This window comes from Acipenser ruthenus, chromosome 6, assembly GCF_902713425.1.
Source record: "Acipenser ruthenus chromosome 6, fAciRut3.2 maternal haplotype, whole genome shotgun sequence".
In the NCBI taxonomy this organism is placed as follows: Eukaryota; Metazoa; Chordata; class Actinopteri; order Acipenseriformes; family Acipenseridae; genus Acipenser; species Acipenser ruthenus.
In genome coordinates, this window is record NC_081194.1 from 13,315,080 (window position 1) to 13,327,946 (window position 12,867).

At 35.7% G+C, this 12,867-nt stretch overlaps 1 protein-coding gene across 2 annotated transcripts; it reads right to left on the minus strand.

Annotated features, from left to right (window-relative positions):
* Positions 1-5,952: 5,952 nt before the first annotated feature.
* Positions 5,953-12,843, minus strand: fbxo9 (F-box protein 9). Of its 2 annotated transcripts, XM_034018106.3 has the most exons (14): positions 12,692-12,836; positions 12,174-12,218; positions 11,986-12,060; positions 11,328-11,453; positions 10,971-11,028; positions 9,286-9,385; positions 8,706-8,836; positions 8,401-8,515; positions 7,907-8,025; positions 7,684-7,774; positions 7,415-7,510; positions 7,233-7,326; positions 6,591-6,745; positions 5,953-6,451 (listed from the first exon to the last, which is right to left on the minus strand). In XM_034018106.3, exons 3-14 carry the CDS (start codon positions 12,007-12,009, stop codon positions 6,343-6,345), a joined length of 1,218 nt encoding a protein of 405 aa, XP_033873997.1. In that variant the 5' UTR covers positions 12,010-12,060; positions 12,174-12,218; positions 12,692-12,836; the 3' UTR covers positions 5,953-6,342. The 2 variants fall into 2 exon arrangements, with proteins under 2 accessions (XP_033873997.1, XP_033873996.1); XM_034018105.3 differs by lacking the exon at positions 12,174-12,218 and having other exon boundaries at positions 12,692-12,843.
* Between the last annotated feature and the right edge of the window lie 24 nt (positions 12,844-12,867).

Genomic DNA, 12,867 nt, shown 5'->3' on the forward strand with positions numbered 1-12,867 from the left:
TGCAACCTAGGTAGTTTTTTTGGTTTTTTTTTTGTTATAAAAAATATACTGTATGGTACCATCTGAAAGAATTATACTGTACACTTCATTTTTACCTGATAAAAAGAGATACTGTAATGATTTGGCATGTCACCAGACTAAATCGAATAGAGAGGCAAGATATGGATGTGAACCACTAAAATCACAATTCAAAAAACAAGCATCTTACTATTCAAATAAAGACCAATCACTCTAGTTGAGAGGTAAGTTTGTCTAAAGCTGATATCAATATTATTAACTCAGCTGCTAGGATGAGATCCAGTGCAATATATAGTCAAGAAAGGGATTGATCAGATTGTAATTCTGCAAATCTGAAATTCAGATACTGAAGTATTACAGCTTTCCATTAAAGCTTTATAACCATTATTTAACATTAAGTGAACAAATTTAATTGGATTGGCACACTGCCTGATGAATTAATTCAAAGGTCAATAAAAATAATGTATTGACATAACTTTTTGGACTTTAAAGCAGACATGGTTTGGTTTGAGATACAATTATCAGGTACTTTATTAGGTGGAACACATTGGGATTTGAAATGTGCATGAGATCTGGCTATAGGCTATTGCTTAAGATACAGCTTGGTATTCCCAAATAGATAGTCTTCAAATATATGTAAATAGTTATAAAGAGAAAGTGCAGTGGAACCCCAAAAATGATACATTTTCTATAAATGAAATACTAATATTTATTGGCTATTTAAGTCCAATGAAGCCCCTTGAGTCACTAAATATGCATTAGTTGTCCCCTCATAAAAAAGATTTGTTTTTACTGCAAATGTGAACAGGGTGGTTTTCATTTTACCTCACAAAATGTGTTTCTGCATAGTGAATGCAGACTGGTTTCACATTTCTGAAATGGTATCACCATTTTAGAAAAAACATTTCGGAGTTACAGGCAACAGCATTCTTACTTATTTGTATTAGTTGTCCAGGGTATTTATAGTGTTGAACTTTTCAGCAGATTCAAGGATTTAAATTGATTCAGAATACATACAGAAATATAAATGAGATGGTAAAAAAGATCTCGGCAAAACTTTAGTTTAGGGATGCATTATAAGTGGTCATACAGAATCTGTTAATTAGCTACTAACAGTTACAGATTATGGACAGGAAATAATAACATTTGATGGCAATACATAATTGAAATGATGCGACAAATCATTTTCAAACTTTAATACTGGTTCTGTGAGATTCTATGATGTTTCAACTGAAACTGCGAAGGCGCATACAAAGCTGACCTTTCACTCAGTGCTAAAAAAGCAGAAATATGTTGTTACCAAATAATCAAACATTTTTTTAACACATCAATCACTGTTCTTATCAATATGTCAAGCAGTTAAAAGAGTGCATGCTGTTTACATTACAGTAAACCGTTATCATTAAAAGGAATCAGTTTGTTACCCAGTGACTCTTTGCTCATCTCTCTTTTTGTTTTCTTTGGACAAATCTAGTCATAACTACAACAAGATATGGCTCCAGAGTTTTCAGTGACTTCTGGTAACATCGCATGCTTGAATGGCATTGCCAGCTAATCTTATTCAGGATCGAAAGTGGCGTAATGAAATTGGGTTTCTCCATTTCAACACAGATGTTTCAAAAACATGAAAGAAGAAAACAAATAATAATCAAGATGCATTTCATAATTCCTGCCATTACAACATATTTTAATAAGAAAGGACAGGAAGGACAAAATGTTATATTTTAAACTCCAAAAATTCAACATGTTTTTTTTTCAACAAGCCATAACCATGAAACTTTAGTTTTAGTCAGGACAATCTTGCATTAAATGACCACCTTTATTGTAATACAAAATCTTACAGATTTCCAAAAACATTAAACTCAAACAATGGTTGAAGAAAATAAGTAGTGTAAAAACAGTTGGAGCACAGCTTCATCCTTCGGAGAATCCCAGTGCCGCATGCTAAAAAACATACAATAAAATAATAAATCTATGCGACGTGTTCATCCCGGTGATCTCTGGACGAGGCTGGGAGTGAGGTGGTGGTGGTTGGGGAGGAGGTTGCGACGTGCTCATCCCGGTGATCTCTGGACGAGGCTGGGAGTGAGGTGGTGGTGGTTGGGGAGGAGGAAGTCATTCGAAAGCATGGCAGAACTGAGTTTGCGAAGTAGGTTTATATACCTTATAGGTTGATGGGAACTTACTGGTAATTGGCTTCTAGATTGATCAATGAATGTTCTAGGCACTTGTATTAATGATATTAGATTTCCTGGCTGAGAACCTTGCAAGCTTTATATTCTTTTCTTTTACATGGCAAGGTATACTGTGGTCATACAAATCTGATTAAACCAGGCCTAACATCTTCCCTTCACCCAACAGTCACCAGAAAAAAAGCTTTACATCACTACCCACATTGGCTGGATTTACTGTAAATCAGACCTACAGTACAGTAGAAGTGAAATACTCCCTATCCATTGCCAATACTAAATATGTCAAGACTTGTCAAGTTCTAAACGTTATAGAAACATTTCACGTAAATCCACCTACGTATCATATCTTCAGTACTTTGGACAGTTTGGTTTCTCTTTACTGTTGAATTGAAGTAGTAGGTAAACTTAAGACATGGGGAAGCTATCCTTTTTCTTTTTTTGTGCAGTTTGATAGTACTGGTAGGTATTAAACTGCACACGGGAAGGTAGGCCAGAATTTGGCTTACAAAAACAAGCACTGCAACAAGAAAAAAAGTAAAATGTTTTATATTATAGTGTGTGTTTTCCAAAGAGCCTTGATTTTTCATATAACAATGGCCAGCTTGAAGCAGTGATGTCACAATAGCAGCTTAAAATTCAGAGCTCCCCACGGCAACGTCAGTTTAATCTGTGAAACAAAATACAATTACTTAAAGTAACTGTAGCTAACAAAATAATTCCATCAAATGTACCGGTTTTGCATTTCCATTATTTGAATTAGTCTCAAATGTGCAGTTTTGAAATACATTGTTATAGCAATACCTCATTCGAAGGTCATCTGTTACACTTGCACTTCCTGGTCATTTTACCTCAACAGTCTTCTGATTTAAAATATGTTGCTGACTAAAAGCATGTCAGTCAATAAGAGATGCAGCTGCTTGGTTAATAACAGGAAAATAGCTATGAGGAGTGGGGATAATTTCACCATCGAGGTGAATTGACCAAGCAAATGCAACACTAACTGAAAGCATGGCTTTCAAACCAAGTGTAGTACCATATGTAATGTTTTAAAATAAAAGTACATGACAACAGGTGTTTCTTTCAAAACTGCATATTGAAGATTTACATAACACAAAAGATTTATTACATTATTTTGTTAACCACGTAACTAGAAAGCATCGCTAGAGCACATTCCAAGGGGTAAGTCATATCAGATTTAATGATTTATAGACCTTAAGTAAAATAGAAAAGAAAAAGAAAAGTTAAAAACTATGTTGCACAAATGGTTCACTTATTGAGAATTTGTTCTTTGTGTCTTCCCTCACTCATGAATTATTTTTACATTTTCCACATACAACTATGGTGAATCCTCGCTATAAAATACTGTTTGGAGTCAACTGTGAGGTATGCTGGTTATAATACATGATATCAGACAAGTACCAGTAGTAGGCCAAACCTCTAATCTGGGTCAAGTGCAGGATAAGTCTATGAAGAAATGGAATGTGCATTTGATTTGTACTTTATTTTTAATTTTGCTTTTTCAGTTTTGAATTCTACCTTTGGGTTTCCCCCCATGATTATCCTTTCGATGTATATTACTTCCAGCTTCTGATGATGTGGTCCCTGGTAGGATATCACTGATAAACTACCAAGTTAAAGTTGTCCTACAATTCATTCATAAACAGATAGTAACATAAGATACAAAAAATGCATGTCACTCTTTCAAGAGCAATGCTGTTATCCCCCTAGCAAGATTACAACACAGGAGGCAAAACATACTGGTCTGACTATATAACTATTATTATTTAGTCATTTAGCAGACACTTTTATACAAAGCAACTTACAGAGACTGGGGGGTGAACTATGCATCAACAACTGCTGCTGCTACAGTCACCTACAATAGAACCTCGGCTTTATGTTTCAGCCAAAGGACGGAGCACTACGAGGTTAAGTGACCAGAGTCACACACAGTGAGTCAGTAGCTGAGCCGGGATTTGCATTATGGTCCATTCAATAAAGCAGGATGGAAAGCTTTCCCAAGCTCCTGCCAAGCAAAAATAATTTTATAAACAAATGTTTAATGGTCCTTTTTTCTTTGGCTTATACTATCTCTATTAAGTGTACTATTCATTTTCAAGTTACCAGTACATCCATTTTTTTTGTAACAGTATAACCGAGAAAAAAATCCAAACCATTTTCATAAAGGGTGCTGGCAGCTTTGCTGGTAGATCACATTTGTAATCCCACCAATTACCATGTTTACGTGCAGTGGTTCACTCATAGGTATTCCTCCTTAGATACACAATAGTGTCCCTCCTGTCACATAACAACGAACATGGCATGTAACAAAACCAAAATTACAGGTTTAACTATTTAATATTCTAAAAATGTGACTGCATTCGTCCATGAAATGTGTTTGTTGACCAAGAAAAAGTCTTACCATACAAGTTTGAAAAATGAAGCAGCAGCAGCAAAGGCAGACATGTAAAACTATAATTGTATTAATACATTTGATTAGGAATATGGGGCAAGTACTCTTAAACTTGCATCCAGGATATAACGCATGTATATTGATCACTTTCATATTTAGAATTCTAAAAGCTTGTAAACTCTTCAAATCAAATATGTATTCTGGACACTAAAAATTTAAAAACATAAGAAGAACATAAGAAAGTTTACAAACGAGAGGAGGCCATTCAGCCCATCTTGCTCATTTGGTTGTTAGTAGCTTATTGATCCCAGAATCTCATCAAGCAGCTTCTTGAAGGATCCCAGGGTGTCCGCTTCAACAACATTACTGGGGAGTTGGTTCCAGACTCTCACAATTCTCTGTGTAAAAAAGTGCCTCCTATTTTCTGTTCTAAATGCCCCTTTATCTAATCTCCATTTGTGACCCCTGGTCCTTGTTTCTTTTTTCATGTCAAAGTCGTCCCCTGGGTTGACATTGTCTATACCTTTTAGGATTTTGAATGTTTGAATCAGATCGCCGCATAGTCTTCTTTGTTCAAGACTGAATAGATTCAATTCTTTTAGCCTGTCTGCATACGACATGCCTTTTAAACCCGGGATAATTCTGGTTGCTCTTCTTTGCACTCTTTCTAGAGCAGCAATATCCTTTTTGTAACAAGGTGACCAGAACTGAACACAATATTCTAGGTGAGGTCTTACTAATGCATTGTAGAATTTTAACATTACTTCCCTTGATTTAAATTCAACACTTCTCACAATATATCCGAGCATCTTGTTAGCCTTTTTTATAGCTTCCCCACATTGTCTAGATGAAGACATTTCTGAGCCAACATAAACTCCTAGGTCTTTTATCCCATATGATATTTATAATGCACATTTTTATTGCCTGCATGCAATACTTTACACTTTTCTCTATTAAATTTCATTTGCCATGTGTCTGCCCAATTCTGAATGCTGTCTAGATCATTTTGAATGATCTTAGATCATTTTAAAGATTTAAAATAAATTACTTTAAACAAGAACAAATTAAATATGATTTTGGAAAAGAAAAAAAAAACCAAAAAAAACTGTTGGTCTCTGGTGCCATCTTGTGGTATGGCCAGTAAACAAAGAAACTTGATTGTTTCAACGTGCTTCAGGACAAGTGACATTACTCACCCAACCCTCTGCAATTGTGACTCCCAAGACTGGTACATTAGCTTTGGCAGTCACCATTATGCAATTAAAACCAACTAGCTACTGTATACATAAGACACCAGTTATTTCTGGGATTTTGACTCAATAAGATACAAAATAGATTTCAAAATGATTTGTTTATTTAGCTTTTTGCTGCACATATGTATCTGTTATTTATGTTGTACATGAATATTTTTCTAGGCATGTTAAATTGCTTTGAAACAGTCCAAATGCTGTTTCACTGCACTGCGCGCGCTAATCAATTTAACTAGAAAAATCATAAATGTCCTGCCTTAAGTATCCCAATTCACCATATATCTGCATGCTACTGAAATTCAAATTTAATATTATTTTAAAACATAGTTTCAAATCAAGTAGTAAGCCATAAGAATCACATAATAAATTCTTAATTATAATCCAGCATAAAACAATGGACAGTAAAATTATAGTGCTGTTGCTGCTTTTTTTAGGCTGAGAATCTTCAGTAAACTCAAGCTCCATTTTCTATTCAGAGAGGCTTTTCTGATGATGCAGTGTAGCTTTTCACTCGAGCAAAGAACAAAGGTGTGTATGTCTTGTCGATATCAAATGCAGTAACTACAGTTTCAGCCGTTGACCTGAAACAAAAACAATTATAAAATGTACTTCAGCCAGGAGACAATATCAAAGAAAATGCAAACTTACAAAAACATACAGTAAAGCACCCATTACAGAGATGCTTAATTAGTTCAAAAGTCATTATGGTTCCGGTTTTACCTGTAGGTTATCTGGCAAGAGTGATGGATCCAGTTGAGCTTATTGAATCGTTGACATCCTCCAGAACTGAGCTGCAGGCCCATGTGAAAACTGTGCTCCGCTTCCTGGACTGGGCTACAGCGATTACAGTATCTGTTATGATACTCTGGGGCCTTCTGTGGGGGGAGGGAGGGAATCCAGTTTTAATTGCTTCAACAAAACTGTTACCTGAACAGCGCAATGCAGAAACAGGAAGTAAGGGGAAGACTAGATGACTCGCCGAAAATGTGTGCTAGGTTTCAGATGCATCCTTTGTACAATAAAGACAATTTTGGAATGATAAAAACTGTGAAGACTGATACAGATAGAAGACTTTACTGATCCAGACTATTGCAGTAGATGTTGGTTTCATCTTATCAAAGTCAAGAGTACAGGTCTCCCATTTTATTGTTTAAATGTATTAAACTTCACATGGTACTATAATAATCAACCTTTAAAAACTGACCTTCTAAAGCTCAGATTTCCATTGCTGTGTTTCCGGACCAAAATAAAACACTTTTGGACACTACTAATAAAACATTTGTGAAACAGTAAACATAGGATTGCAATTCAATTTCTGGCATGCTTATGCTTTATAAACCAACTACGAGTGTCTCCTTATACCTCCACTTTTTTCTTGGAAACAACAGCAAACACTTTAGTTTGATTGTCTGTGTCTTGGGATAGACGATAATGACCGAACTGAAGAGATTCCATTCTGAAAATAAAATAAATATTGTTAAAACACGCAATGGCCATTATAATTCTTCTAACTTCGGTTAATGAATAACAAATATGCAGGTTACCTGGCATTCCTGTTGCGCAAACGAGGAACTATGACGAGAGGATCTTCAGGGGTGGTAAGCATCATTACTTGGCCATCTGGGAAGAATCTAAAGTACCTATTTACAGTAAAGAGTCAGATCTTATTTTATTCTATATTCAAAACTTAATGACTTAATTATCTTTTCCAATGTCTCCACTTACTAATGCAATGTATTAAAAGATATATAATCATGCATTTTGACAACAAAATCAATAGTGCCTGTCTATAAACTCTAGACTAGCAACCTACCTGTAATACTCCACCTGATGCCAAGCCCTGTAGAATCCATCCAGGGATTGTTCTCCTTGGCGAATGTAAGAGTTTTTGCTGATGTATACACCTAAAAGTAAAACCAATCATTTTACAAACCAATCCATTTGTAAAGTGAGGCAGCTTTTTCATGTAATGTCTTTATATTAAAAGCTTTTAATGGCATCTGCAAAAAAATCTTGGTTTTGCCTTGTTGTCTTACCATCAAACCGGACACGTGGCCGTTCCAAAAACATCTCTCTCCAGGAGTTAAAAGGAACCATTTTGGTGCAACTCCTACCCCACACCCTTAAACAGGCTAAACGCCATATTTCCGGATCCCTGAAAAAGTAAAATATCACCATAAATTTGTGGATTCTAATTTGGTTATAACTTACCAAAAACAAGTAAACACTTTTGATAAAATGTCATTGCCTTGCTTCATGAACACATTACCCTTAAACCAACAAGTGTATTTTTAGATTTCACAAAGTGAAAATGTGGCGGAAGATTTTCAAATTCATAAAAGCTACCCTCACAGGGATGCTTAAAATGTACTATGGAAATTATGTGATGAAGTAAGCACGTATTTCAAAATTATAAAATCTATGTGTTTAAATTAATTGCATCAGATCAATAGGAAGATAATATACCATCTAAAAATCATATCATAGTTCCTCATATCGCGCAATTTAAACACAGCACAAAGTCCTGTACCTGGCACAAATGTAAAACCCACGGCAGACCAGAGACAGCTGTTCAAGAGCCCTCAGGTCCAGATCACTGGAGACAACCCAGCGGAAAATGTACATCAGAACCTCCATTGGCAGAGCTGTGAACAGAACATTTTCCATGGCAAAAAACTGTTTAGATTTAACAAAAGTGATTAATGGAACAGAACAGCACACCAGGACTAGGTTTGTCTGCCCCTGTCCTATAATTACTGTATATAAGTGTTCTAGGGTTAAGGTAAGTAGGTAAACATTCAGATTACAGAGACTGGATTTGGTTAAAATGTATACCTGAAATGTGAGTTTGTGTCATTTCAATATCCGGCTGGCAAATTTTCAGACATGCTTCCTGCAAAGTGAGCTGCTGCTGAAAATACGATAGCAGATCATCTATCTCATTATCAAGGTCTGTTTCTTCCAAACTGTTAACAGGGGGAAAATAAATAAATAAATAAAATAAATATATCTGTTGAAAAATTAATTATAATACATTAATGGATGGAGCACAAGGAGGTTAAGTGACTTGCTCAGGGTCACACAATGAGTCAGAGGCGAAGGTGGGATTTGACCACTGGACCACACACCACCTATATATATACACATCCATTTGAAGAAATGGCATACCCTACTTGTCAACAGACAATATCTACAGTACTTTTCAAAGCTGTGCAACTCATAAATAAGAAATATATACACATCACATATGACCCTATAATCATGTTATTTAGCAATATAGATTAACTGCACCATGTTAAAGTTCAATCCCAAATATGCATAGTAATCACATTTAAACAATTACTAAGAAACAAGATACAGAATTTATTATTCTATTGCCAAGTCTTGTTTAAAGCAAGAGTAATTATCCACATACTAGTTCATGCCAACTTCACCAGAATCTGGGGATCGTGTGTAGTTAATTTTAAATTCAATATCAGGTACAAGCTGCATGGCTCTCCGATAGTACTTGATGGCTGGAAATAAAAGAGCACTGATAATTATCCCTACTTTCCACATGGACTTGAATAGTTAATTTAATTATATACCACATCAGCGGTTTTTCATACAATCGATAAACATATAACAATCTAAGAAAGCAATACTACATAATGTGACTTGGGATGAGACGCCAGTGTGAAAACTTTTAATAAGACATTCTCCCTTGAAAACACAGTAACACATATTTTAATGAATTCACAGAGACTGTACTGCAAATATTTAAAATAAAATGTGTGTGTGTGTATATATACTGATGCACAATGAAAACGCAACATGAATAGCTCATTGGGTACATACATAATATTATTTACATTTTAAATAGTGAGCATATAGGTTTGTTGATTGTTTGAGTAGTACTGTTCCTTGGGATAACAAAATACTGAGCTCAAGTCATGTGATTTCATAAAAACGGCAGGTGCTCAGTTTTTGGTATTTGAGTTGAGTTAAAATTGCCAAAATGAGTCGATTAAGAATCTGTATAAATAGCCATTCAAAAAGACATGATTTAATTAATGCAAGAACAGCGAAAGATATGACCATGCCCCGCTTGAGTAATGAAGATCGCCTGGTTGCTAACGGTATGATTGAAGGCGGCCAGAGAACATCTAAGGTGGCAACAGAGAGAGTAGCAGAGTGTTTTATTCACAGATTAATGCCGTTTTGCCTTGACAGACCTGACGTAAGACGACGTGTGTGGAGACGTTGTGGTGAGCGTTATGCTGACTGTTGCCAACCGGTGGGGCGGTGGAAGTGTGATGATGTGGGGAGGAATCTCGTTTAACACAAGAATGCCTTTGGTGCAGATTGAGGACAACCTTACTGCTCAGCAACATATTGACGAAGTCCTTGAGGCAACAGTTTTTTCAGTTCCTGCAAGCCAATCCGGATGTGTCAATTTTCCAGCAGAACAATGCAAGACCACACAGTACTAGGATTACAATTGCACGACTTCAAGAAAACAATGTGGCCAGCTTTTTCTCCTGACCCGAGTCCAGTAGAACATCTGAGGGACCAAATCACCAGTGCCATCCACAGGAGACAACCACGACCAATCAACCTTCGCCAGCTGGCTGCAGCTGCACAGGAAGAGTGGCGGAACATCCCACAGCGGTCTATCCAGAGGCTGATCAGGTCTATGCCTCAACACTGCCAGGATTGTGTTAATGCTCAGGGAGGTCATACCCGATACTAACTCTGTAATGTTTTCATATGAAAACATATGATTCTCTGATCTGTATTTTTGTTCACATTTTCCGTGAAAATTAGACCCGAGTGTTGCATTGCAGCACGTCTTTAAAAGCAGGAGTACTTACCATCAACATTTGCCAATTATAAAACAAATTGATGCAGTATTTTAGGTATAAAAGTTATGGAACTGTAGCACAAGGAAATGTAAATCATAAGTTTCTAACCCTTCCACTGAACCAAATGCCTTCCATGCTTTCAAGACTTTTACAGTGTTGCAAGGTGGCAGTGGCTCTTATAAAAGTTTACCACAGTATTGTTTGTATTTGTATCATGCTTTTCCCACAGTTATCCTTATATCCTTATTATCCTTACCTTCATAAACCGCTCCATTCTGTTCCTGCTCCACTGCCTTTAGGAACAGTTTGCTGGCCTGAGGGACAATATGTGACGATTAGCATATTTAATTCTAGCATAAGTATGTACAATTGGCAAGACTGACCAGTCCACTGATTTATTGATCATTTTCGTATACCTGCAGCAATTATGAATACTTGATAATATTTTTTAGGTGTATTTTCCAGTGTAATTGGTAATCTGCAAAGTACATGCAATGTCATCTCCACTTAAAATGACTTCCCTTGCTCTTTAGAAGAAAAAAACAGCTGATTTGAATATAACTTCCTCTTTCAAATTGTAATTCCAGGTTATTTTGTTTTGGCAAATGTTTACCTTTTCCTCCCGGGCCAACTCCTGCTTCCTCTTGAGATCTTCAGATCTTGAAGGAAAACCTTTTCTGGTGCCACTGGAAGGAGTCAGTTCAGACATCCATTGAGCCCGAAAGACACTGAGCTCCACCTGGAATTGTGAAGGCAAAGCCACTTTGTAGAATGTACAGTCATTAATGATTAAAAAAAAAATAAATGCGTGTGATCAATTCACATATTTGAATTATTATTGAATTATTATGTTGAATTATGTGAAGATAGCATATTGGATTTAATACAATTATAAAATGCATATGTTGCCTTTACTTTGGGGGAAGATTTTTACTTGATTATATATCCGATATTAGAATAGGAAAAATGTTAATAGGAATATTAATAATATGGTATCAAAATGTTGCTCTGCACATCAAAGGGCCATCACTTATTAGCTAAATAAAAATGACTATTCAATAAAACAGAAAAAAATGTGCTATACTTGGGAAATAAAGCTTTTCATGATGTTCTAACAAAGAACAACTAATGATTAAATCACAATAAGTAGGTCACTCACTTTGGAGGAAACACAAAAATGTTTACATAACAAGTTAATTAACTATTGGGTCTCAAGACACCTGTAATATACAATAGGAACAATTGCTAATTACAAAAATTTAAATCCTCACCTTTAGGTCAGAATCATCTGACATTTCGTTATCTTCCTCTTCCAAAATATCTGTAGAGTTCAAATTACCTTCTGCCTGTGAAATTATATATATATAAACAATAACAACAACAACAACAACAAAACAAAGTTTATCAAGCATCACAACACGTGTTACTTCTCCTAAATAAAACGGCGATATGTACGTACCTTAATCCTTAGAATCCCGAATAAAACTAATGTCTACTTCCTGATCTAAACGGGCAGTAACAAACAATAATGAAAGGTTCAAAACGTAGAAAATCAATAGCTACTGATATGTAATGTCGTGCAAGAGTGACACTTCATGAAAAAAACATATTTTAATCGTGTTCTTATTGTTACCATTTTACTTCATATTTATATTAAAAAAAAAACGTTACGCAAAAAGGCTGACAGTACTTGGCAAGTTTGCATAACTACTACCCGCACAAATATACACCCATATAGACACTAAATAATTTCCGACAGTCACACATTAATAATAAAACAAATACTACATATAATATAATTGCCAAAAGGTATACTGAAAGCACTGCACATTTACAGTTTTGTATTATTCTACACAGCATTCCTTCTAGGTAAAGTAAATAAATCATTCAGGTGACACAACGCCCGTGTGAAGAGGGGGCCACCACCAGTCGATCAGTCTAATCTCAAAGGGAACAGAAGCAAAAAAATATATATACCATTTTAGATTTTCTGTAGTTCTTAATCTTGTTCCAGCTGCAAACAATTTTGGGGTTAGTTCAGTTCGCGGTCAGAAAAACGAACGACGCAGCGTGCAAAATTACGAGCTCTCCAAACAGCAGCCATGTCGGACACAAGCTGCTGCAGAGTGAAAATGCTAAACTAACTACATAAC